This window comes from Artemia franciscana, chromosome 9, assembly GCF_032884065.1.
Source record: "Artemia franciscana chromosome 9, ASM3288406v1, whole genome shotgun sequence".
NCBI classification, from domain to species: domain Eukaryota; kingdom Metazoa; phylum Arthropoda; class Branchiopoda; order Anostraca; family Artemiidae; genus Artemia; species Artemia franciscana.
Genome location: NC_088871.1, coordinates 30,046,105 through 30,070,347, shown reverse-complemented (window position 1 = coordinate 30,070,347; position 24,243 = coordinate 30,046,105). Strand labels below are relative to the sequence as shown.

The following is a 24,243-nucleotide window of genomic DNA, read 5'->3' as shown; positions in this document are numbered from 1 at the left end:
ATCCCAACTAAATTTTGAGATGGTAATTCTATTCAAAAAAGCCAAAATGTTCAATAACTATGTCTCTAGAGATGAAATGACCCTCTTCAGCACATGAGGCGAGGAATGTAAGCTGCTGAAGTTGCGCATTGCCTGCGTCAAGATTTAGCTATTGGAAAAGGAGGCGTGTTTGATTCTGGTGTTGTCAAAAAGGCTAAGGAAATTACAATAAAACTTTAAGGAAATATTAAGTGGTTAAATCCCACTGTGTGCATGTAAGATGTCAAAAGGGTATGTCAGTATAATTTAAGGAACGGATGAGGGTACCAGTTAGTAAGTTTCAAAGCATGTTGGAAGGAATGTTGAGCTATCCAATAGTATAGTGTAACTGCACAGTGGTACATTTACTACTTTTGAAGGTACTCTTCTTCTGGGAATGTTTCTGAAGGTCTGTGCCTTCAAATTGGGGTTGATTGGATTATACAAGGACCTACTAGCTAGCTGGTCTACTATCTCATTATATTTGATGCTTTGGTGACCGGGGATATGTTGGAGCTTGACTTCAATAAAGCTATTTTAGAGACTGATTAATTGATCTCTGATTTTCCTTAGGTCTGCATTCGTGGCACTCCAATGGGTTTTGTCAATGAGGTGAAGGGCGCCTGTGGAGTCTGAGTGTAACACTACTCTTTTTAGAAGCCGGTGGATTAATATTGATGACCTTTAAAGCCTCTTTTATTGCAAACTGCTCTGCCGTAAGGATGGAAGTATTATCTGGAAGTCTGGTTCTTATATTCAGTGAATAACTTGGGAAAACATCAATTATAATAAGTATATTGAACGTTAGGTCCGTTTGGCCAACTCTCACTAACAAATAATAAAAAGACGTGATCTTGTGAACAATAGATGGAAGAATAATTTTTTTTCCGCGCAAAAAGTTTTCTATTACTGTGTGTTCAGGATTTTGTATTTGACAACTATGTACCTAAGATTTCGTTTAGGGAATAGGCTAAAGCAGCAAAAATGGTAACAAAATTTATTATGCTAGGTTTTGCATGTTCGTCTTATTTTAACCAAAATTCTTTTTAACTAAATTGAAAATATTAATGTTTTATATTTTTTGGTTATATTGTGTGAAAGAAGGTTGATGGAAAAGCTTTTTTTTCTATCATTTTACTGTAAATTGATTAGTTTTTCTTAAATGACTAGCCTATTATGTGTTATAATTTGTTAAAATTCTAGATGAGCTAATTTTCGTGGTAAATATGTCACAGTTCATATAATTGATTTAATGTGAACATGCCACTTATTGCCTTTTTTATGTCCTATACAAAAATAAAAGTTGCTTCTATTGCAAATTCAATATAAGCACTTATTTAAGCTCTTAAAAATGACAAATTTTCAATTAAAGTATGAGTTGTTGGTAGTTTTTGACAAAATAATGCTACATTTTCTCAGTGCCAAAATTATTTATAGCCCAATTAGGTTAGGTTAGGCTACCATAAAATCACAAAGTGCTTAAATTTGAATTTGTTATAGAAGCAATAATTATCTTCCTAAAGAGAAAAAAAAGGCATCAAGCAGCATGTTCACTTTATTGGTTAGTCAATTATATCAACTGTGATACATTTACCAATTTTCAGTCATCCTACCTAAGCTGTTTTCCAAGGCAGCAAAAAGGGTAAATTTTTCATTGTTCATATAATTGACTTAAAAATAAAGTGAACATTCTACTCAATGCCTTTTTCTAAGTTCTTTAGAAATATACCTTAAAATACCTTAAATCACAGCTTGGAGTGAAATAAGGACTTTTGATCCTGTTGAATCACTCCTTGTGATGACAGTTGCATACATGGTTGATTAGATTCTGGTGCATCCCACTCAAAGCTCCATGGTTTGTTACTCCACTCAGCATCCAGACAGTGTTAGAATACATCTGTTGATTCAGCAGAAACAGTGCTCTCCTTGAGGTTGTTCCAGAGGTTCACAATCTAGTTAGAGAATAAGCTGCATCTTGGTCCAGTCCTTGCATGAAGTTTGCAGATTTGTTTTGGGTGTCCTCATGTTATATGGGAGGGGTCAATCTCCATGAGCTTATTTTCTTGATTGGTAGAGAGGAGTTTATGTGCCTGGATTATATCCCCATGTTTCTGCCTATAGACTAAAGAGGGGAGGTTGAGTTCCTTCAGCTGTTCACTGTAGGGCTTGTTTTCCATACCTGCAATCAGTTTAGTGGCCCTTTGTTGGACTTGCTTAAGCACTACCTTGTCCTTTTTGAATTGAGGGGTGGCCAGGATGGTCCCCACCTCCAAATACAGTCTTACCAGTCCTTTGTAGAGCTTGGTGAGTACATGTCTACTTCTGCTGGTAATGCTGTGTTTAATGATACCTAGGGCTCTGCTAGCATTGGCTGAGATCTTTGTGAGTGGGAGCTGAATTTCAACTGGGATTCTACAATAATCCAAGGTCTTTCTCCTCCTGAACATGCTCCAGTATGTGGTGACTTCCAGGGTTTTGGGTTATTAGGTATTGTGGCTGGGGGTTGCTGTGTCCAAAGTGTATGACCTTGCATTTTTCAGCATTGAATTCCAGCAACCATCTTTTGACCCAGGAGCACATGTGGTTGAGATCAGTTTGGAGGGATTGGCAGGCCAAAGGGGTATTTGCAGGACCTATGAGTTTTGAATCATCTGCATAGTGTTTTTGTTACTGGTGATTAGGGCGAGCTCATTTACATATATATTGAACAGGGTAGGGACCAGGACACTGCCCTGTGGGACCCCACTGGTGACTTTGACTTCATCAGAGAGTGCATGACTGTTTGATCCATTGGTCACTTTCACTTGCTGGATTCTGTCCCTCAGAAAATCTTTGATCCAACTGATCACTTTTGGACTAAGAGACAGGTTGCATAGCCTGTGAATGAGGTAGTGGTGACAAACTTTGTCAAAAGCTTTGGCTAGATCCAGCAGGATTATATCCACTGGTTCTCCTTTTTCTAGTATGTCAGTTACAAGACTGTAAGACTCAAGAAGGTTTGTATTCACTGATCTCTTAGAACAAAAACCATGCTGGCTACTTCTGATGAGTGAATTAGCCTCAAGGTGGTTAATGATGCATTTGTTCACAATTCTCTCCATGACCTTGCATGCCACACAGGTAAGGCTGATAGGTCTATAGTTTGCTGCTGAAGTTTTGCTACCCTGCTTATGAATTGGGATGACTATTGCCCTCTTCTAATCCATTGGAAGCTTCCTTTGTGTTAGTGACAAGTTAAATAATTTTACCAGGGGTGCTGAAATAGCAGGGCTTAGTCCTTTCAGCAGTTGTGGACTCAGACCATCATGTCCAGTCAATTTGTTGACATCAAGCTCCTTAAGCTGTTTGGTTAATTCTTTGACTGTGATCGGTGAGTGTAATATTGGGAAGGGAGTGTGAGCCTGTTCTGCTGATTGGAGGTCATCCTTAGAAAACACTGAGGCAAACTGCTTATTCAGAAGGTTAGCTTTTTTGGAGGCACAGGAAGAGACTGAGGTGTTATTCTCCTGGTCTGGTACTGAGTGTCTGCCTGGTTTACATAGGGAGATATGTTTCTAGAATAACTTAGGGTTTTCCTTGACATTTTTGGCCAGATGTTCTTTGTAGTTTACAGTGAGTTTCTGTGCTTCTTTTCTGAGGAGATTCCTGACAATTTTGTACTTCTCATATACTGTTGTTGTTTTTTGTTTCACAAACTTCTCCCAAAGTTTTTTCTTCCTATTGCATAGTTTCTTGATTTTTGGGGTGAGGAAAGGTAGAGTTTTTGGTTTCTTTTTCCATGTCATGCTGGTATGTTTGGCTAGGCTCTCTAGTTAGGGTATTTTTTAGGATCAGCCATGAAGCTTCCACATCATCTGAGATCAGAATTTCAGGATAGGCATCTATCAGCTCTTCCACCATCATCTTGTAATTAGTAAAGGATTGCTTAGTATATTTTGATGGTTTGGAGTTGAGTTGTATAGATGAGAGGACTGGCACTGGTCACTTGAGCCAATCAGACTGAGTCTGTGTCCTGATCACCTTTTCCGGGTCATTGGTTATGACTAGGTTGAGTGTTGAAGGATTTTGTCCTGGACACACTGTTGTGGGCACAGTTACTGTTTGGTAAAGAAAATTATCAACAAGGACTTGAATTAGTGGGTTTTGCTCAAGGCTTGACCTGGTCATACCCTGGCCATCCAACCAGAACATGCTTGGGAGGTTGAAGTCCCCTGTCATGAGCAAAGTTGCCTTTGGGAAGTTGCATAGTATGAATTGCATCATTTCAGCAATTGCTCTTGCATAGACTACTGGGCTCCTGTAAATTGAGCTTAGGACAAACATTTGTTAGGTAGGGACACCCAAGTGGCTTCAACCCAAAGTAAGTAAGAATTCAGGACAGAAATTTCTCTTACCTGGAATTTCTTGGAAACCAGAACAGCAACTCCTCTTCTGCAGTTTGGATTGGACAAATTGCTGAAGATGTTGTATCCAGTGGGGCAGATGGAGTCTTCTGTCAGTTGAAATCTGGAATTCTTAGGGCTAATTTCTGTCAGAGTTGCAAAATCTATCTGACTTAATTTGAGCACTGTTGCCAGTTCTGGCATCTTATTGGTGATAACATCAATGTTAGCCATCATAATGTTTGCAAGTTGTTGGGTGTGTCTAGGCAACTTTTGGTTATGCACACTATTGTTCTCACTAATGGTTGAAGTGAGTGAGTTAAAGCTTAGGTACACAGAGCTGCTATTGAGGGACAATGCAGAGGGGCATGGGGACGTAACTGTTAATTTACTGTTTTTACTTTCAAACAAGTTTACTGTTACATAATTATTATCACTCACACATAGAATATTTACAGGGGGGCTGAAACGGTAAGAGGTAGTGGTTATTTTTCCATGCTCAAGCAGCCCACCATCAAAATTGCTTGAGTTAATAATTGCTTCTATCACAAATTCAAATTCAAGCCCTTTTTGACTCCTAAAATGACAAATATTCCCAGTTATCCAGTAAAAAGGCTTAAAAATTGGTTTCAAACTTACTGTTTTATTATAAATCTATTTTCATTGTTATATAATCCACAAGCACTGATTTTCCAAGATTATGTTAGATAAATAAATAAAGTGTACAATGTTATGCTGTTGTCTTCTTCCTTGACTCCAAATGGTAAATTAAAATATATGTTTTCAACAAAATAATATACTATGTTCTCTCAGCTTCAATATTTGTTCAACATTACAATAGTTGATGCAGAAAAACATGATAAACTTTGAATGTTTTTCATGAAAACAAAAAAAAACTAGAAAATCTTTTTATGAAACAATAATGTTAGAAGTGAAAAAATAAATACCTTTATTATTGCAGTTTAAACAATCTTGAAAACTGATACCAGCTGGATATCCCTTTCATCTGAATCCTCATCAGAATATGTTCCTTGGTTTCCTTGAGCTTCCACTACTCTAGATGGTGAGGGCGCTGACCCAGGGGGTAAAGCTTTTTAGATTCAATTAAAAAATAATACAGGAGCTCCTCTGGCTCATAGGCTTCAAGGAAGATAAATTTAGCATTGTACTGCCTCAAGCACAGACTTCACATCCCCAACCTTTTGTGATTTTTCAGAGAGCACCATAGCCTCTCAATACATTGGTTGTGGATGGTCACATCCTCGAGGTCAACAAAGCTGTTTAGAGTGATTTGTTTGGTGGCAAGTAGAGTTTTGACAGACTATACTATGCTGCAAAGCATTCCCTAATAATTATTGAACCAAGCCTTATGTATCTTTGAATGAGATTGATAAGAGATTCTTTTCCCTTCTCAGAGTCTTGCCACCATCTAAGAGAGGAATTATAATCTTCCTCTTGCTCATTCTCTTGATTCCTCCAAATACCTAAACCTGGCTGAGAGCCCCCCCCTCCCTTATTATATTTCTGTTGTACCAAAACACTTATCTATTTTAACAACAACACACTCACCTCCTGTTGGCTCCTTGTGTCCTACCCAATGCTGAAGCACCTCACTACACCTTGACTTCCCATCCACACTTGTTCTTGCACTAATTCCCAGTTCTAGCAGTATTAAATGATGCTCCCACATGTCAGTCAAATAGAATGTAATGAACATGGTGGCTTTGTTCAGTGGAAGCCTGGTGTCATGTAGGAAACTTTCCTTCCTATCAAATGCAGAGAAGTTGCATTCTTTCCAATCTTTTGTTTTGGATTGTTTCCTATTTTTTTGGATTGCAACTGAGTTGTTGTACATCCAAACATTATTTGGTAAGGAAGTAACATGCAGACAGGGGGTCTGATAGCAGGGAAAAATTACTTTAGTTGGCTGCACACCATGAGCCCTGAGAATAGAAGACATTTGAAAAAATGATGTATTGAAATAGCATATTTCTTTTTTTTTTCCAGCTTATTTGCAGCAGTGATAAAATTAATATGTTCTAAAAGATGTGGTTGAAAAAAAGAAACAAGGAAAAGTTGGAAAATTGAGAAGTGTATTTATAATTAAAATCTCCACAGTACAAATTTAAGAAATGTTAAAAATATACACATTGGAAAACAACAGTATATATATATATATATATATATATATATATATATATATATATATATATATATATATATATATATATATATATATATATATATATATATATATATATATATATATATATATATAATTTTAAATTAATTATGGAAAATCAGTGCTTGTGGAATGTATAACATTAAAAAATACTACTCTAACTCAATTGAACAGTAAATATGATGGCTGAGTTACACAAGGGTTCAGTTGCTTGAGGTTCAGTTACACAGAGGGTTAGTTGAAGGGGGTTCAGTTGCAATGGAACCAAAAAACAGAACAAAGATCAACATGATAAAAATTGCACTTATCAGACATATACCTGAAATAAAGTTACAACAAATATTTAAAAACTTGCAGAAACCATAATTAAAATGGTTACAGACTGGATTCTCTTTACTCTTCTGTATAAACCAGAAGACATTAAACCATTGACATTCTTAGAAGCTTGGCCCATTGCCATAGTAATAGTAGGTATTTTTAAGCTCAATTGGTATGTAGTGTAGGAATTGCTAGAGTTGCTGAACTTAGAGATTCGATCCCCTAGTGTAATAACAATTGCTCTGTTGTTTTTAAGTCCTCTTGTAGTTAGGTATTTTTTTATCTAAAGGATCACTTGATTAATTTGTAAGGGTAAAAATTCATCTTCCATAACTGCAATAAGAAGTTTGGGAGTTAATATCTTCACTCAGTTTTTAATTCCCAAATGTTGTTGTTGGGGTATATCATTATCCTTTCTTGAATTGTTTGGAAATATTTCAACTTGTTTTCGTTGTTCTTTTTGGTTTTGTTTTTTGTTTTTTCAAATCAACAGTGACTGCATCATGAGTTGAATTCTTTTCTAGCTGTTAATTGTATTTTGCTTGAAAATTGGCAAGCTGTTCTTCTGACAGTCAATGCATTGAGGGTGTAGTAAGCTTGGTTTTTCAAAACTGATTTTGGGGTAGACATTTTTTGACAGACTTGGGTGGATAGTATGGTTTAGAGCCAGAAGTAGATAATGTGGTGTTATAATTGGTTCAGGAAAATCTTTCAGAGAAGGGGGACTGACAGTTTAAATATAACCACTCATCATCTTGTTAGCTCTCCTCAATATATATGCCTGTACACTTTGAATGAAACCAAGCCACTGTTGCCACTGATTGTTGAACAGTTAGGTTAGCAGCATGAATTCTATGTTCTGGGCATATGAACTTCATAAGTTTTGATATAATAGTGAGAAAAATAATCCAGATTGTCTAGCTCTGAACAGGTATTTGACTGAATGAAGATTTTCATAATTCCCAAATAGGGTTCAAACTTTATCCAATTGCTCTGTTTACCCAATTGCCTGTACACTTTGAATGAAACCAAGCCACTGTTGCCACTGATTGTTGAACAGTTAGGTTAGCAGCATGAATTCTATGTTCTGGGCATATGAACTTCATAAGTTTTGATATAATAGTGAGAAAAATAATCCAGATTGTCTAGCTCTGAACAGGTATTTGACTGAATGAAGATTTTCATAATTCCCAAATAGGGTTCAAACTTTATCCAATTGCTCTGTTTACCCAATTGCCTGTACACTTTGAATGAAACCAAGCCACTGTTGCCACTGATTGTTGAACAGTTAGGTTAGCAGCATGAATTCTATGTTCTGGGCATATGAACTTCATAAGTTTTGATATAATAGTGAGAAAAATAATCCAGATTGTCTAGCTCTGAACAGGTATTTGACTGAATGAAGATTTTCATAATTCCCAAATAGGGTTCAAACTTTATCCAAGTTAGGTGTTCACATGTCAAGTACCAAAAAGTCAAATACCAAAAATACAATGTCAAAAACTGTTATTCATTCAATTTGTGACTGAATTTTCATATGAACAAGACTTGCATTTGCTTTTATTCCTGCTTTATTTTGTTTATTCTCTTCTAGTCACTTGCTTGTAGTCGACCACTTATATCAGTCTACAATGATAAAAATGAAGCCACTGGTACAACTATTAAAATGCCAATGATATTCAGGGCTCCAATTCGTCCAGATATAGTTAACTTTGTCCATGATCAGATGTCAAAGAACCACCGTCAGCCATATGCAGTGAGCAGAAAAGCAGGTAATTCCTTTTTGTATGTGCCATTATCAGGGCTGGATTAAGAACTTCCTGGGCCTCTTGGCTAGTGAAACTATATGACTTCCTTCAATCCCAAATATTTGCTCCTAGAATATTCTACATAAGTATTAATGTAAAGATGTAAGGAGCCCAGATCAAGGCATCTTAAAAATGCATGTCTGAATTGTATGAATACTCTGGGGTCGCTATTTTTGTTGAATTTTTTATATTCCTTGGTATTTTTTTTGTCTTTGTGGTAAAAGTTTTAGTTTAAGCCAAGTGAATTTTTTGGCTGTCTATTAATATTTGTCCTATTTTGTTTCTTAAGCTATATGTATTATTTATTCAAAAAACTGAGGCATTCCTTTAGGTTTTAGTGCATCAAATATTCAGCCTACACTATGCTGTTTGGTAACAGCACTTGCCTTTCTGCAAAGTTTAAAAAAAGGCTGAGAAACCGTGCTGTCATTTAAAATCACCTTAAAAAATAACTTAAATGAACAGTAATAACCATATAAATAAATAAAAAATTGAAGTAGATGAAATGCTACATCTTCATCATTCATTATGTCAGTAGATTCACAAATATATCAATTGTATTGTAAATTACTCTTGCAAGCAGTTTGGATGAATCTAGTTGTAGCTGGCTAATCATCCCGATCTAAATTGCTAAAAGAGCACCTCAATGTAAAATGTTTTCCCTCCTTTTCTGTAAATGAATCCAGAAATGGTACATACTGGATGCCCCATGCTGTAATTTCACTTAACTGTTCTACAGTGCTAAAACATAAGTTGTAAAGAATGTGTTTCTTGAAGTTCCTTAAAGAATACAGTTCTGGCAGATATACCAGAAAAGCAAATGCTATCAGTAATTGTTTAATCTGTTCAAGTATTCAAGAAAGCATTAGGCAAGGAGAAACTGAAAATCTGACTAGGAAGCTCCTGACTTGTCTATTTAAGTTTGAAATATCCAGACAAGTGAAGCAAAGTTGTTCATAAGTTTTTTTATGCCATCATTAGCATGGAGTTAGTCTGCTTTGTGGCAAAGTTCTTAATTACTCTAATTGTGAAGGTGTAAATTAATTTGACCTGGTTTTGTTTTAAAAGCTATGTTGGCTCTTGTTATGCCAAAAAAGAATCTGTAATAACGGGAAACATGTGTCTTGCTGTTTTTTATTTTGATTCTTAATTGAAATTTGGATGAAGAGAAGCAAATCACCCATGATTTGATAATATGACAGATCTTGCTCTGAAATTAAATAAAAAAGACAAGTTTTTTAAACTGCAAGTAAGGACTGACATTAAAACTTAAAACAAACAGAAATTATTTCATATATGAAAGGGGTTGTTCCCTTGTCAACACCTCGCTCTTTACACTAAGTTTCTTATTGTTTTGAAAAGTAGAGTTGAGAGAAAGAATAAAACTTTAGTGTAAAGAGCGGGGCGTTGAGGAGGAGAGAGCTCCTTTCATATAAGGAATAATTTCTGTTCCTTTTAAGTTTTAATGTTGCTCCATACTTGCAGTTAAAATAACTTATTTTTTTATTTAATTTTTGAATGTTTTTGAATTAACACATGTTTTGATTTTGGCTCACCGTAAATGAATAATTAAAACAAAATTTGTGTATTAATGGCTAAATGGCTTTCTGATAGTTTTAATCGGACGATTTTGATTAAAAAAGGGGTGGGGGAGGAGGCCTAGTTGCCCTCCAATTTTTGGTTACTTAAAAATGCAACTAGAACTTATTTTTTGTTCGAAAGTTTTTATTAGTCATTAATGTACGTAACTTATGCAACGAACTTCTATATTTGTATATTTTTATTACGTATATGACGGGGTTCGCCCCCTCGTCAGTACCTCGCTCTTTACACTAAAGCTTGAATTTTGTTCCAGTTCTTTAAGAATGAACCCTGAATCAGAAAGGCTGTAGAATACATAGTTTAATTACTAAAAATACTTTCGCATAAAGAGCAAGGTACTGTGGAGGAGATGAACCCCATTATATACGTAATATTTTCTGTTTGTTTGAAGTTTTAATGCTGCTCCTTACTTCTAGTTGAAATTTTTTTATTTAACCATTACTATATATATAAACAATGGTCAAAGTTTGAAAGTTGCAGCCCCTCCACCGGGGACTGTAGGTGATTAAGCCGTCTCCAAAGAAATAGTTATTAGGTTTTTTCGACTATGCTGAACAAAATGGCTATCTCAAAATTTTGATCCAGTGGCTATGGGAGAAAATGAGCATGAGAGGGGGCCTAGGTGCCCTCCAATGTTTGGTCACTCAAAAAGAGCATTAGAACTTTTAATTTCCGTTAGAATGAGCCCTCTCGCGACATTCTAGGACCAATGGGTCGATACGATCACCCCTGGGTAAAAATACCAACAGAACAAATAAACACGTTTCCGTGATCTGTCTTCTGGCAAAAAAAATACAAAATTCCGCGTTTTTGTAGATAGAAGCTTGAAATTTCTATAGCAGGGTTCTCTGATACGCTGAATCTGATGGTGTAATTTTCGTTAAGATTCTATGACGTTTAGGGGATGTTTCCCCTATTTTCTAAAATAAGGCACATTTTGCTCAGGCTCGTAACTTTCGTTGGGTAAAACTAAACTTGATGAAACTTGTATATTTAAAATCAGCAGTAAAACACGATTCTTTTGATGTAACTATTGGTATCAAAATTCAGTTTTTTTTTTTTATAGTTTTGGTTACTATTGAGCCGGGTCGCTCCTTACTACAGTTTATTACCACAAGCTGTTTGAAAAATTCTCAACATATTTTAAGTTGATGTTAGGAAACTTGAACATACGTAGTCGAAGCTGGATGAGTAAATAGCATAATCAATCATAGAGGAGTGTGAGACATGCACCGTAAAACTTCATACCTGCTGTTTTACCAAACACTTTGAAAACTATAGGTCTCCCTGTTTGCCTGCAAGTCCAGGGGACTTAGGTGATCTGTCAATCCAGAAAAAGACACCGTAGCCCGCCTGAGACTCTTAAGTTGGCGAGCTTATTAGGCTGAGGTCACTTGTTCGCCTGTGAGTGCTGGCAAATTCAGTCCCCTTTTTATGGCACTTGTTATATACCAAGTGCCATATAGCGATCGCAAATTCTGTTGGTCTGTCGGGTCCCAGTATTACTAGTTTAGGCACTTCCAGGTAAGCTGGGGCAATGAAATTTGGCAGGTGTATCAGGGACCAGACCAGATTAAATTAGGAATAGTCGTTTCACCGATTCGACCATCTGGGAGGGGGGATTCGGACGACGGTTGTTTCGGAAAAATAAGAAAAAATGAAGTATTTCTAACTTACAAACGGGTGATCGGATCTTAATGAAATTTGATATTTAGATCGATATCGTGTTTCAGAGCTCTTATTTTAAATTCCGACCGGATCCGTTGACAATGCGGGGAGTTGGTGGGGGAACCTTAAATCTTGGAAAACGCTTAGAGTGGAGGGATCAGGATGAAACCTGGTGGGAAGAATAAGCACAAGCCCTAGATACGTGATTGACATAACCGGACTGGATCCGCTCTTTTTGAGGGAGTTGGAGGGGGTGTTGATTCGGAAAAATTGAGGTATGATTAACTTACGAACGGGTGATTGGATCTCAATGAAATTCGATATTTAGAAGGATATCGTATCTCAGAGCTCTTATTTTAAATCCCGACAAGATCCGGTGTCAATGGGGGGAGTTGGAGGGGGGAACCTAAAATCTTGGAAAGCGCTTAGAGTGGAGGGCTGGGGATGAAACTTGGTGGGGAAAATAAGCACAAGTCCTAGATACGTAATTGACGTAACCGGAACGGATTTGCTCTCTTTGGGGGAGTTGGGGGGAGGGTTGATTCTGAAAAATTAGAAAAATGAGGTATTTTTTAACTTACGAAGGAGTGATCGGATATTGATGAAATTTCCTATTTAGAAGGACCTCGTAACTCATATCTCTTATTTTAATCCCAACTGGATCCAGTGTCATTGGGGGGAGTTGGGGGAGACCGGAAATCCTGGTAAACGCTTAGAGTGGAGAGGTCAGGATGAAATTTGGTGGGAAGAATAAGCACAAGCCCTAGATACGTGATTGACATAACCGGACTGAATCCGCTCTCTTTGGGGTTGTTGATTCGGAAAAATTAGAAAAATTTATGTATTTTTAACTTACGAATGGGTGATCGGATCTTACTGAGATTTGATATCTAGAAGGATATCGTGTCTCAGAGCTCGCATTTTAAATCCCGACCAGATCCGGTGACAAGGGGGAGTTGGAGGGGGCACCTAAAATCTTGGCAAACGCTTAGAGGGGAGGAATCGGGATGAAAGGTGGGAAAAATAAGCACATGTTCTAGATACATGATTGACATAAATGGAGCGGATTCGCTCTCTTGGGGGGGGGGGGGGGTTGGGAGAGGGTTGATTCCGAAAAATTAGAAAAAACAAGGTATTTTAACTTACGAAGGAGTGATCGGATCTTAATAAAATTTCATGTTTAGAAGGATCTCGTCACTCAGATCTCTTTTTTCAAATCCCGACCGGATCCAGTGTCATTTGGGAAAGTTGGGAAGGGGGCCGGAAATCCTGGAAAATTTCCTAGAGTGGGAAGATAAGGATGAAACTTGGTGAGAAGAATAAGCACAAGCCCTAGATACGTGATTGATATAACCGGACTGAATCCACTCCCTTTGGAATTTATCAGAAAAATTGGGGTATTTTTAACTTAAGAACGGGTGACCGTTCGTAAGGTGTTTTTAAATTTGATATTTAGAAGGAACTCGTGTTTCAGAGCTCCTATTTTAAATCCCGACCAGATCTGGTGACATTCGGGGGGAGTTGGAGGGGGAAACCAGAAATCTTGGAAAACGCTTTAGAGTGGAGAGATCGGGATGAAACTTGGTGGGTAGAATAAATAAGCAAATGTCCTAGAAACGTGATTGACGTAACCGAACTGGATCCACTCTCTTTGGGGGAGTTAGTGGGAGGGGTCCGGTACTTTGGCGAGTTCGGTGCTTCTGGACGTGCTAGGACGATGAAAATTGGTAAGTGTGTCAGGGACTTGCACAAATTGACTTGATAAAGTCGTTTTCCCCGATTCGACCATCTGGAGGAGCTGAAGGGAGAGGAAAAATTAGAAAAAATGATGTATTTTTAACTTACATGAATGGTTGATCGGATCTTAATGAATTTTGATATTTAGAAGGACCTCGTGTCTCAGCTCTTATTTTAAATCCCGACCGACATTAAGCCTCTGATTTTCCTTTTAAATTAATCTATTGATTCTTAGAGCTTGCTAGAAAACAAGCGTCATAAAACAAAATACGTTATTCGTTACACGTTTCACACAATGCTTGCGAACTTCCAACCCGGTTTATCGAAGGGTTTATTAGCTTTTTGATTGCATGGGATAAAAAATAAATTCTTTTTAGAAGAGCCTTGTGCCAAATTTTTCAGAATATCACCTACAGTATCCTGTCTTACCGACAATCGATGTATTGGGAAGGAAGATGTGTTAGTGAGTAATCTAGAACCTTTATTAAAACCAGCCTTCATGCAGTTTCATGCATTTCCAAATAGTGGCACAAATTGCTTGGAAACAATACCAATAAACAGAAAGGCCTAGTTAATTTTTTTTTTTCTAAGGAAGGGTGGCATATTACATCAGACAGCTCTCAACTATATCTATGTATATCACTCATGCTAATAATATTGTATATTATCAATAATATATATTGTGTAATTCTGTTAATATCAAATGCCATGCGTAAAGTATGCGCTTACTTTTTTTATATTTTTGACTTCTATATTCCTATATTAGCCTTCTAAGCATTCAAATTGAGGACCAAAGACATAAGGTTGTTTAAACCAGAATCGGACCTTGAAGCAAGTTGGCTACATTTTTTTTTTGCTGATATTGCTGTTTTATCCAGGTAAATTTAGAATTATTATTAATTTCCACCTTTTGCGCGAAAAAATTTATTCTTCCATCTATTGTCCACAAGATCCCGTCTTTTCATTATTTGTTAGCGAGAGTTGGCCAAATGAACCTCATGTTTAATATATTTATTATAATTGATGTTTTCCCAAGTTATTCACTGAATATAAAAACCAGACTTCCAGATAATGCTTCCATACTTACGGCAGAGCAGTTTGCAATAAAAGAGGCTTTAAGGGTCATCAATATTAATCCATCGGCTTCCAAAAGAGTAGTGTTACAGTCAGACTCCAAAGGCGCCCTTCAGCTCATTGACAATACCCATTGGAGTGCCATGGATACAGACCTGAGGACAATCAGAGATCAATTAATCAGTCTCTAAAATAGATTTATTGAAGTCAGGCTCCAGCATATCCCCAGCCACCAAAGCATCAAATACAATGAGGTAGTTGACCAGCTAGCTAGTAGGTCCTTGCATAATCCAATCAACCCCAATTTGAAGGCACAGACCCTCAGAAACATTCCTAGAAGAAGAGTTACTTCAAAAACAAAACGCCCATTCCATCCTAATTTCCATCAAGGGCAAATAACATTCTTTATTATAGAATAAAAAGCAAATCTTTGATCTTGAAGAAAGAGTAGTTTACTTTGATAGGGAGTTATGTAGACACCTTGTAATGAAGCTATTCTCTTATATCTAATGTTGTTTTTTTTTACAGGTCATCAAACCAGTGCTGAATCCTGGGGTACTGGTCGTGCTGTTGCCCGTATTCCACGTGTAAGAGGTGGTGGAACTCATAGATCCGGCCAGGGTGCCTTTGGTAACATGTGCCGTGGTGGTCGTATGTTTGCCCCAACCAAGACATGGAGAAGGTGGCACAGAAAAATTAATGATACTCAGAAGCGTCATGCAATGGTCTCAGCTGTTGCTGCATCTGGCTTGCCGGCTCTTGTTATGGCCAAAGGTAATTTGCCTTTCCATTGTACTTGCGTTAACTAAAATACGATTAGATTTAGTGTCATTAATATCTATATAATCTTTTAGGTCGAAAAAATCACTGCTTGCGATTGTTGTAGCTAAAAAAAAAATTAGGCCGTCATAATGATATTTGTTACAATTGCGAGAATTGAAGTTGATGGCATTAGTTGATTTTGCATGTAATTTAAGACTGTGTACCTATATTTCGGGTTTGTCAAATATGCGATAGGTTTTTGCTGTTCAAAACAATAGGCAAATAATTCAATGGTTTACTCCTTGTTTGAGCAATAGTAAACAAGAAATTATAATAGCTAAATAGAATCTAATATTCTTGTCAAGGATTAAAAATTATTTTCTTTGTTTGTTTAAATATCTCAGTTCACTCCAACTGTTAGCTCCAGAATAATGAGTGCAAATGCCAGGATGAAGAAAGGAAGAAAAAGTGCTGTGAAATTTAAAGGTCATGGCTTGGTTGCATTGATATGCTAGTAATAATAGTAAACAACTAATAATAAAGGAAAAAAACTAATAAAGGTGTAAAGGTAAAAACGAAGGAAAAACTAATAATAATAATAATATTAAAAAAAGGAAAGAAAGGAAGGGTTCGAACTAGTACAACAAGGGTACGACCATTATGTTATGGTCGGAGCGTTGGATGCAATCAATTGAAAAATTAATCCTAGTCCATAGTATATCTTGTTGAGAGTACTGTCCGGAGGGATACGCCCACGTTGTACTAAGTGCAGCAAGTAAGATGCCTGGTGTATTTTTTCCTGGGGAGTATATTTTTAGAGCTTTTTGGTACAAATCAAGATTTTAACGTCGCAAAACAAGGCAAAATTTAAAAGCTGTGAATGATGCTGGCTTAGCAGCATACGTCATTTGCATATAAGGAGATTTAAGTTTCTGGCTGGGTGAGAAATATATTAATTGATTGATTTATTTATTTTATAACCCATGAAAAATAAAAGGTATTGTGATTGAGTATAACAAAACGAAAGAGAATGAAAAAAGCACAAACAAAAACAGGAGCAAATGCACACTAACTAAAACTCGACTAAACCAAACATTTCGGAAAAGTAAGCCACTCCAAAGGTGGTAAACCTCTTTAAATGAATCATGCAAGTAAATGCAATATAAAAATGATGGTAACCCAGTAAAAAAAAAAAAAAAAAGGGCCAACTGGCATTTAAACAAAAAATCCTTCCAAGGTTAATCTGTAAGCTTGAAAAAAAGCTTATCTCCAGCATCAAAGGATCCAGCAAGCTGTATCTCTCCTGCAGTCCACCATTCCTAGCCCAAGAAGGAACCCAAATAAAAAAAGACTTGAAATACTTGAAACAAGCCCTCTTGATTTCTATTTTACCTGTTAATTAAAGATGTCCCAGAAAGGAACCAGACATGGCACATGAGGGAGAGAAACAACATTATCTACTTTCGCAAGGTGGCGTTTACCGAGATTCAGCTGTGAGCTGACTGCACCAGCATACGCATTACGAATCTTACGTTGAGTTTGGGAATAAGTAGTTTCCGAGTTGACTTTAGGGATCTACCAATGGGTAAACTAAGGTACACAAGTTTTTGGAGTGGCACAACGTCAGAATCCCTCAAATTTACTATATCAGGGATTTCAGAACGATTAAATTAAATAATAGCACTTGAGGCTTAGCCGCATTAAAAGAAAGACCAGTCTCATTATAATTCTTAGCAATCTCCCTAAAACTTTTTCCAAACTAAACACAGCCCTGCTTAGGTTATGAACGTCATCCGCATAACGTGAAACAGACACCAACACTTTAATATGCAGTTCGCGGATAAATCTTTTTGGGCTACGTTATTATAAATAGTAGGAGAGGTAATTGTCCCTTGTTTAATTCGAAGATTCACACGTAGTTCTGAAGGAAGAAGCGAAGGTCCAGTCTTTAAACGTACTCGGAGGTGTCTATACATGCAAGAGAGAGGTTGAACTACATCGACAGATTCCCCCTTTCAATAACTCAAGCATAGCCTATTTCATCACAAGATATCTCAATATCGTATTGATTCTTGGAGTGACTAGTTTTACACTTACATGTCGCTCAGCTTAAGAACTGCAACCAGTGACACAGAATTGAGCATCGTCTGGTAGTTAACGCTGAAGTAGTGGTTGTGAAGGACTACGAATTCCTCAAACTTTTCTGACCGATCAAAATTAATGGATTTTTTTATTTATCTTCTTTCGTGCGTGGTCTTGTTGTACATTCCTCTTGATTACAGCATAAATATTTCCACCTTTCTCTTATCTCATTAACTTCAAACTAAGGAATAATGAAGAAATATCAGTTAAAACCGTCATTTTGAAGTAAGAACTGGCCGTTTAGTTTTGTGGTGGAAGAGTTGAAATGTTTCTGTTTCTGTTGTAGTTTTTACTTGCCATTTCGGCTTTAAATAAGAATTAAATAAAAAAACTAGTTTTCTTAACTGAAAGTAAGGAGCGACATTAAAACTTAAAACGAACAGAAATTACTCCGTATATGAAATGGGATGTCCCCTCCGCAATCCCTCGCTTTTTACGCTTAAGTTTTTAGTTGTTTTAAAAAGTAGAACTGTGGCAAAGAGTCAAACTTTAGCGTAAAGAGCGAGGGATTGCGGAGGGGACAACCCATTTCATATACGGAGTAATTTCTGTTCGTTTTAAGTTTTAATGTCGCTCCTTACTTTCAGTTAAAAAAACTAGTTTTTTTTAAATTTAATTTCTGAACGTTTTTGAATTAATGCATGTTTGATTTTGCTTCTCCGCACATAAATTATTAAAATGAAATTTGTATATTAATTCTTTTTTTGGCTAAATGGCTTTCTCTTAGTTTTGATCAGACGAATTTTGAGAAATAAGGGGTGGGAAAGGAGCCCTGTTGCCCTCCAATTTTTCGGTTACACAAAAAGGCAACTAGAACTTTGGCCTCTCCTCATATCGAGTTAATCTTTCGCCTTTTACTAAAGATTACCGTGGGGAGGGGCACTTGATGAGTCTTAACAAATATACTAATCTACAACTTTCTAATTTTAGGACACGCCATAGAGAAAGTTGCCGAAATCCCTTTCGTTGTTTCTGATAAAGTTCAAGAGTTGCAAAAGACAAAAGAAGCTGTAGATTTCCTAAGAAAAACAAGAGCATGGAATGATGTCGACAAGGTGTATAATTCTCGTCGCATGCGCCCTGGCAAAGGTAAAGCTAGGAATCGCCGTTGGCTCATGAAGAAAGGACCCCTTATCATCTATAATGAAGACCAGGTGAGTGTCTATTTTATTTTTAGTTAATTTTCTTTCTGAGAATATAAGTCAAATATAAGAACAACCATAAGAGAGAATATAAGAACAAGAAATTTGTCAAATGCGTGTACCTTGTCATAGACTCCCCCTGTTTGATTAGGACATTATTTTGGAACTCTTAAATATTGAAAAATTCTACTTAGAACACAATAAAGGAGTTGATGCATATTGATTTTAGCTGGCGGGTTTTATTTAAAATACCCAGAGCCGTAAAAAAAAAACTACTTCGATTCTACGGCGTATAGCAGGGGAAAAGAGGTTAATTTACTATATATACAAATTTTCTGGTTAACAGTCTACAACTTGTAAAGACAAGACAGATTTTAGCATTGACTCCTGTACTAACTCATTGAGTCCCCCACATCAATGCTATTAATAGGAGATACTTCCTTGTCCTCGTTTTCTTGTATGTGTTCAATTCAATTAAATGTATGATGTTTTTACCAAAAAGTGGTAGTTTCAATGTTAATATTAATAATCACAAAAGATGGTGTAAAAAGCAACAGACAATGGCTCTCCAGTCTTCTCTTCAAATTTAACTATGCAGATAGCTGGGAATTCTCAAACAGAAATGTTCTTAAATGGATTTTGATGTTTTTTGCGACGCTTTCTTTCATGGTGCAAGGATCAAAACGTGTCATGGCAACGTTGATATGCGATACAAAATTAATATATGTAAGAATTTCTAAACAACACTCCTTTTTTGCTTTTATAGTTACTATGTCTTATTTTTGTCTAGTCGTACTTGAAAAGGTTGTTAGTGAATGTTATTTATGATGATATTGGTACAGAGCATTGGGTTGTGAATCTAATGAACGCACAATTAATACCACTGATGATAACACACTCTAAATATTTATTGGTGTGCCTTTCTTCTTAATCTCATATTTTAGCTAAATAAATATTGTTGTCTTTTTAGGGTCTCACTCGTGCGTTCAGAAATATCCCTGGTGTTGAAACCCTCAAAGTTGATAGCCTTAACCTCCTTAAATTGGCCCCTGGTGGACATGTTGGTAGGTTCTGTATCTGGACCGAGTCTGCTTTCAAAAGGTTAAATGACATCTATGGTACCTACGCCCAGTTTTCAAAGGAGAAAACCGGCTACAATCTCCCCATTCCTAAGATGATCACTACAGATCTTGTCAGACTATTGAGGTCAGAAGAAATTCAAAGGGTGATCAAGAAGCCCAAGTAAGACTTTCATTCTCTATTTGATTTCCTGGTCATATTGGGGTTTTTGAAAGAATTATGGTTTAGTCTAGACAGAGTTTCTTGCAATAGACAATAAGGTATTTTAAGACCTGATCCCGGTTCAATAGTGATCTGGCTTTTTATGCGAAAATAGAATGTTTTGAAAATACGTCTTCTTCGTCTTAAGAAAAGCACCTGGAATTTTAAATAGGCTCATTTCGGCTGAGTATAAAAACGGTTGAATTTTATACTTTTATGGTGACAGAGTTTCAATTCTGTTAATTTGAGCTGCCCCATGGCTGAACAGTTTTATCTTAGTTTTTTTTTTATGTCGAATTTTAAGCATATAATATGACTAGTTTATTATCAAGCAATTCGTTATGGCGATAGTATCCATGTATCTTGATTTATTGAAGGTTGGTCTATTATTAAGCCTAAATAAACGGGGAAGTAGTACTAAAATATAAAGCTCAAAAATTTAGTAAATAATAAAAAAAACTTATCTGAATGCAAAAACTAGTTTGTAAATTATTAACACAAATTAAATCAGATTTATTAACCAATAAACCAAATATTGGTTTACACTAGCTCGAAAGTTAACCAATAAGAATTTGTGCTTAACTGAAAGAAAATTTACATGTCAAAAAATTGGGGAGCTGTGATCCCAACTCTTAACTAACTGTAAGTTGATAACTCTGGTTTTTATGTTTGGCTACTTGTCTAGCTGCGTGGAATCCCCTTTATTAGCACTGATACTTCAAGTAACATGGGGTATGTTGGTGGTGTGGTAAATAATGTGTGTCAAGTCTGCAAAGTTTCATAAAATTGGTGGAAAGCAAACGTCGCAGAAGAGGCAGATATAATCAAAAGGTAAAAAAGAAATAGAAATGATGTAATTTTTCGTTTAATTTTGGAATTATACTACGTAATTACTTATAAGATAGTTTTGATGTCCATGGAACCCTGGATGAGAATGTAAAAGGAACATGACTGGAATAACCTATATCTGCCGTTCAAGTATATGTGCTGGGGAGAGGGCATTGAACCTGTCCATAATGTATCAGACGTAACAGCATAGAGACATTACATATAAGAAAAATTGAATTAAATCGCTGTTGGCACCTAGAAAGTGGATAATGCAGCTGCTGGGTGCACACCTCGTAGAATCGATTCTTACTGAAAATGACTATATGGGATGCAGTTTTTCATGCTGCCTCTTCTGGTGACAACAGAAAAATTCCGTTTCCAATATTACATGGTAAAATAAGAAAAATATATCTCGTGTATCTCTGATATACGTATAAAAACATTTTCCCAGTCATGTGGAATCATTTGGTATTTTTATTTAAAAAATTGCATCATCCAATCAGTTTTTATTGTCTCCTGAACAGTTTGATTTCTCGATTATACGTATGCACGCAACAGCCGCGATAAGTAGCCCCTGAATGACAATTAGCAGTTTTAACCAACTAAGTGATGTTAAAATTAATTATAGCTGTTTTATGTAGATATGATGATACTCATTAGAGCATTGGGTTATGAAACCAGTGATTTTAAAATCCATTCTGATTAGCCTTAAAATCTTGTAGTTTGCTCAATTTTTTCTATGGATTATAACACACGTGGACATCTTATAGGAAGACCGTTCGCCGAGCAGCAATCAAGAAGAATCCTTTGACGAACCGACGAGAGATGCTTAAACTTAACCCTTACGCTGCCGTTCAGAAAAAGGTGGCTGCTGGAATAAATCGTTACAGACAAAAGGTTGGGGGAAAAAAGAAATCGAAGCCGTCTAAGCCTACAACTGCTTGAGGTAAACATATTGCTTAAATTAAAATTTTCGTTTTATTATTGACAAACAAAGGGTAAGAAATTGGATTTTCTGATCCTGTCTTTTATGATGTGGAAATGACTGCTTATTGTCACGAAATATCATGGTTGCAGCCACAACTGCAGCAGAGTAAAGAGCAAACTATGGTCCATAGTAATTGAAATTTTAAAAGCTTAAGCAAATTTCGCGATGGACGCTGCTTTGAAATTGGTGAAGTTTAATCCGGATTCAACGGAAGAAAATTTAAAACTTCGAAAATGAATTATGGGAATTCCGGAAAAGATCCTGAAACTTATCAAACATTAAGTGAAATTAAAAAAAAAAAATATATTTCGTCGAAATGACCGTGGTTTAAAAAGCTTAACCAGATGTTTGCAGTCTCCCATCTTGAGAATCTTTAAAACAAATGGACGCAGTCAGGGGAATAGAAGCTCATAAAGATAGCTGATGTTAATTGCTATATATTATTTTGCACATCGGCACTAAAAATGGCAGCTGCGTTTCGTTTTAAAATAGACTGAATAAGAAAGCTGGTTTATTCCTCTAAGGAAAGGTATTACTATGGGGAGGGGGGGTACAACTGAAATCGATGTAATTTTGATTGGTAGTCTCTTTAGAGGGATGGCAAAAAAAATTTAACACGATTGGAAACAGAAATGAATTGTCATATTCAAATTGTCAGAACCTCTACCATATGAAACTAAGACATACTTAAGAACTAAAATGCTGGATTGCAGTTTTAATCCTAAACTACATTTGAAACTACTTTGTCAATATGTTTGACAGGCTGTAACTCTATGTACTTCTTATTTAATAATCTATGAGTGTCAAGCCTTTGTGTGGGTACCTGTGAATACAGGCTTAATTTGCTATTAATAAGGTCTGAATAGAGTTATTGTTCCTATCTTCATCCTACACGCTTCCGTATTAAGACGAATCATTCAGTTATTGCAGGGACGCCAATCAAGAAACGTTATTGTTAAAGCATTGGAAGTTGGAGGGTTTGTGAACCCTCTATGCCTTCAATCATGCAGTACCATCATAAGGAGACCCGAAAACAATGATCCTTACCAGCTACCTTAGGACAGCTTAGGACAAAGGCGTAACGCAGGTGTACATAGTGAAGCTAATGAATGGTAGATATAACTTGGTAGCCAGAAGTTGGGAATTAGAAAAGTTTTTGATTCATTTGCCTAGGATTATAACTACTATTTTTAATTACTATAGTAAAGCAACTTAAAATCAAGTATGATGAGATTTGCTTGAAGTTTGGTGAATGTGTCTACAACCAAAGACTCCGTTCAAGGAAGGTCTGATCACTGATTCTCACTGTCTAGGTGCTATCAGGCTTCAGGATCTCAAAGAATTCACAATTTTTTAAGGCTTCTAGATACGACTGCCTTGAATATCTTGGGGGAAGTCTAATTGACCTTAGACATGCATCAGCGAAAATTCTTGTGGATTCTACAAATTTAGTTTAAAACGTTCGTGGGGTTTGGAAGGTGCGTATGCCTCTAAAAATCTACCTGTTTGGCCCAAGATTCCTGTCCAGGTATTACCTTATTTTTGTCATTGTTGCCATGTTGGACAGAGTAAATAAATAGGCAAAACTATTTAGTTTAATTTGACAATACTTTTCATGCTTAATGTTTCAAATGTTGGCAACCTTTTGACTCCAAAGACAACTTCACGTTCAACAGGAAGTTACTTTTCTGTCTAGAGGTCTTTTTCTAGTTCTTTTTTTATATGATAAACTGGTTGTGCAAGTTTTGCTTTCATTATTAGCGAGTATTGCAATTAATGTAGAATCTGGGTGTTACCGCCTAAACTTAAAAAAAAGTGTCAGATCTTTTTGTTTGTACAAACCAATTTTATGTTCATTCTGCAAATAAGTTTGAGTGGGTTTATGACCTTCACGCTCTACTACGATCCATTCCAGAGAAAAACAAGTTAAGATGAATCTAAACATCTTCGTATTTTCCTTATGCTTTCTTGTCTTAGAGGGCCCCCTTTTGTTTAGTTATGGCAGTAGGGAGAGTTCTTTTCCACTGATAGCCTACAAAAGCGTAGTTTTTTTTAGTTAATCTTCTCTCTCTGTCGTCTAAAAAAGGAATTAAAAAAATGAAAACGAAGTTATAGACATTTTTTTCACATTTTCTGACTGGTTATCTTTGCATTTTCTAGGTTCACCCGAGTTTCTACTGCTCTTCTGCCATCTTGGATCGACTGTTAAGAAGTATTTTATATATTTGCGTCAGAAATACAATGTTTGATATCTACAACATGTTGTATCCTTGCATTGATAGAATAAAGCAGTTGAATTAGCAAGAAAGAA

General features: G+C 36.3%; 1 protein-coding gene and 1 non-coding gene across 2 annotated transcripts; both read left to right on the top strand.

The window, feature by feature from the left end:
* The first annotated feature begins 937 nt into the window (after nt 1-937).
* Nucleotides 938-24,243, top strand: LOC136031260 (large ribosomal subunit protein uL4A-like). The gene is made up of 7 exons (XM_065710684.1): nt 938-1,005; nt 8,495-8,672; nt 15,318-15,563; nt 18,624-18,847; nt 19,806-20,077; nt 21,715-21,890; nt 24,093-24,243. The coding sequence occupies exons 1-6, from the start codon at nt 1,003-1,005 to the stop codon at nt 21,887-21,889; spliced, it is 1,098 nt and encodes a 365-aa protein (XP_065566756.1). The 5' UTR covers nt 938-1,002; the 3' UTR covers nt 21,890; nt 24,093-24,243.
* LOC136031593 (U5 spliceosomal RNA) lies at nt 18,507-18,624 on the top strand. Its single transcript, XR_010618538.1, has one exon. It is a non-coding gene; the product is annotated as a U5 spliceosomal RNA (small nuclear RNA).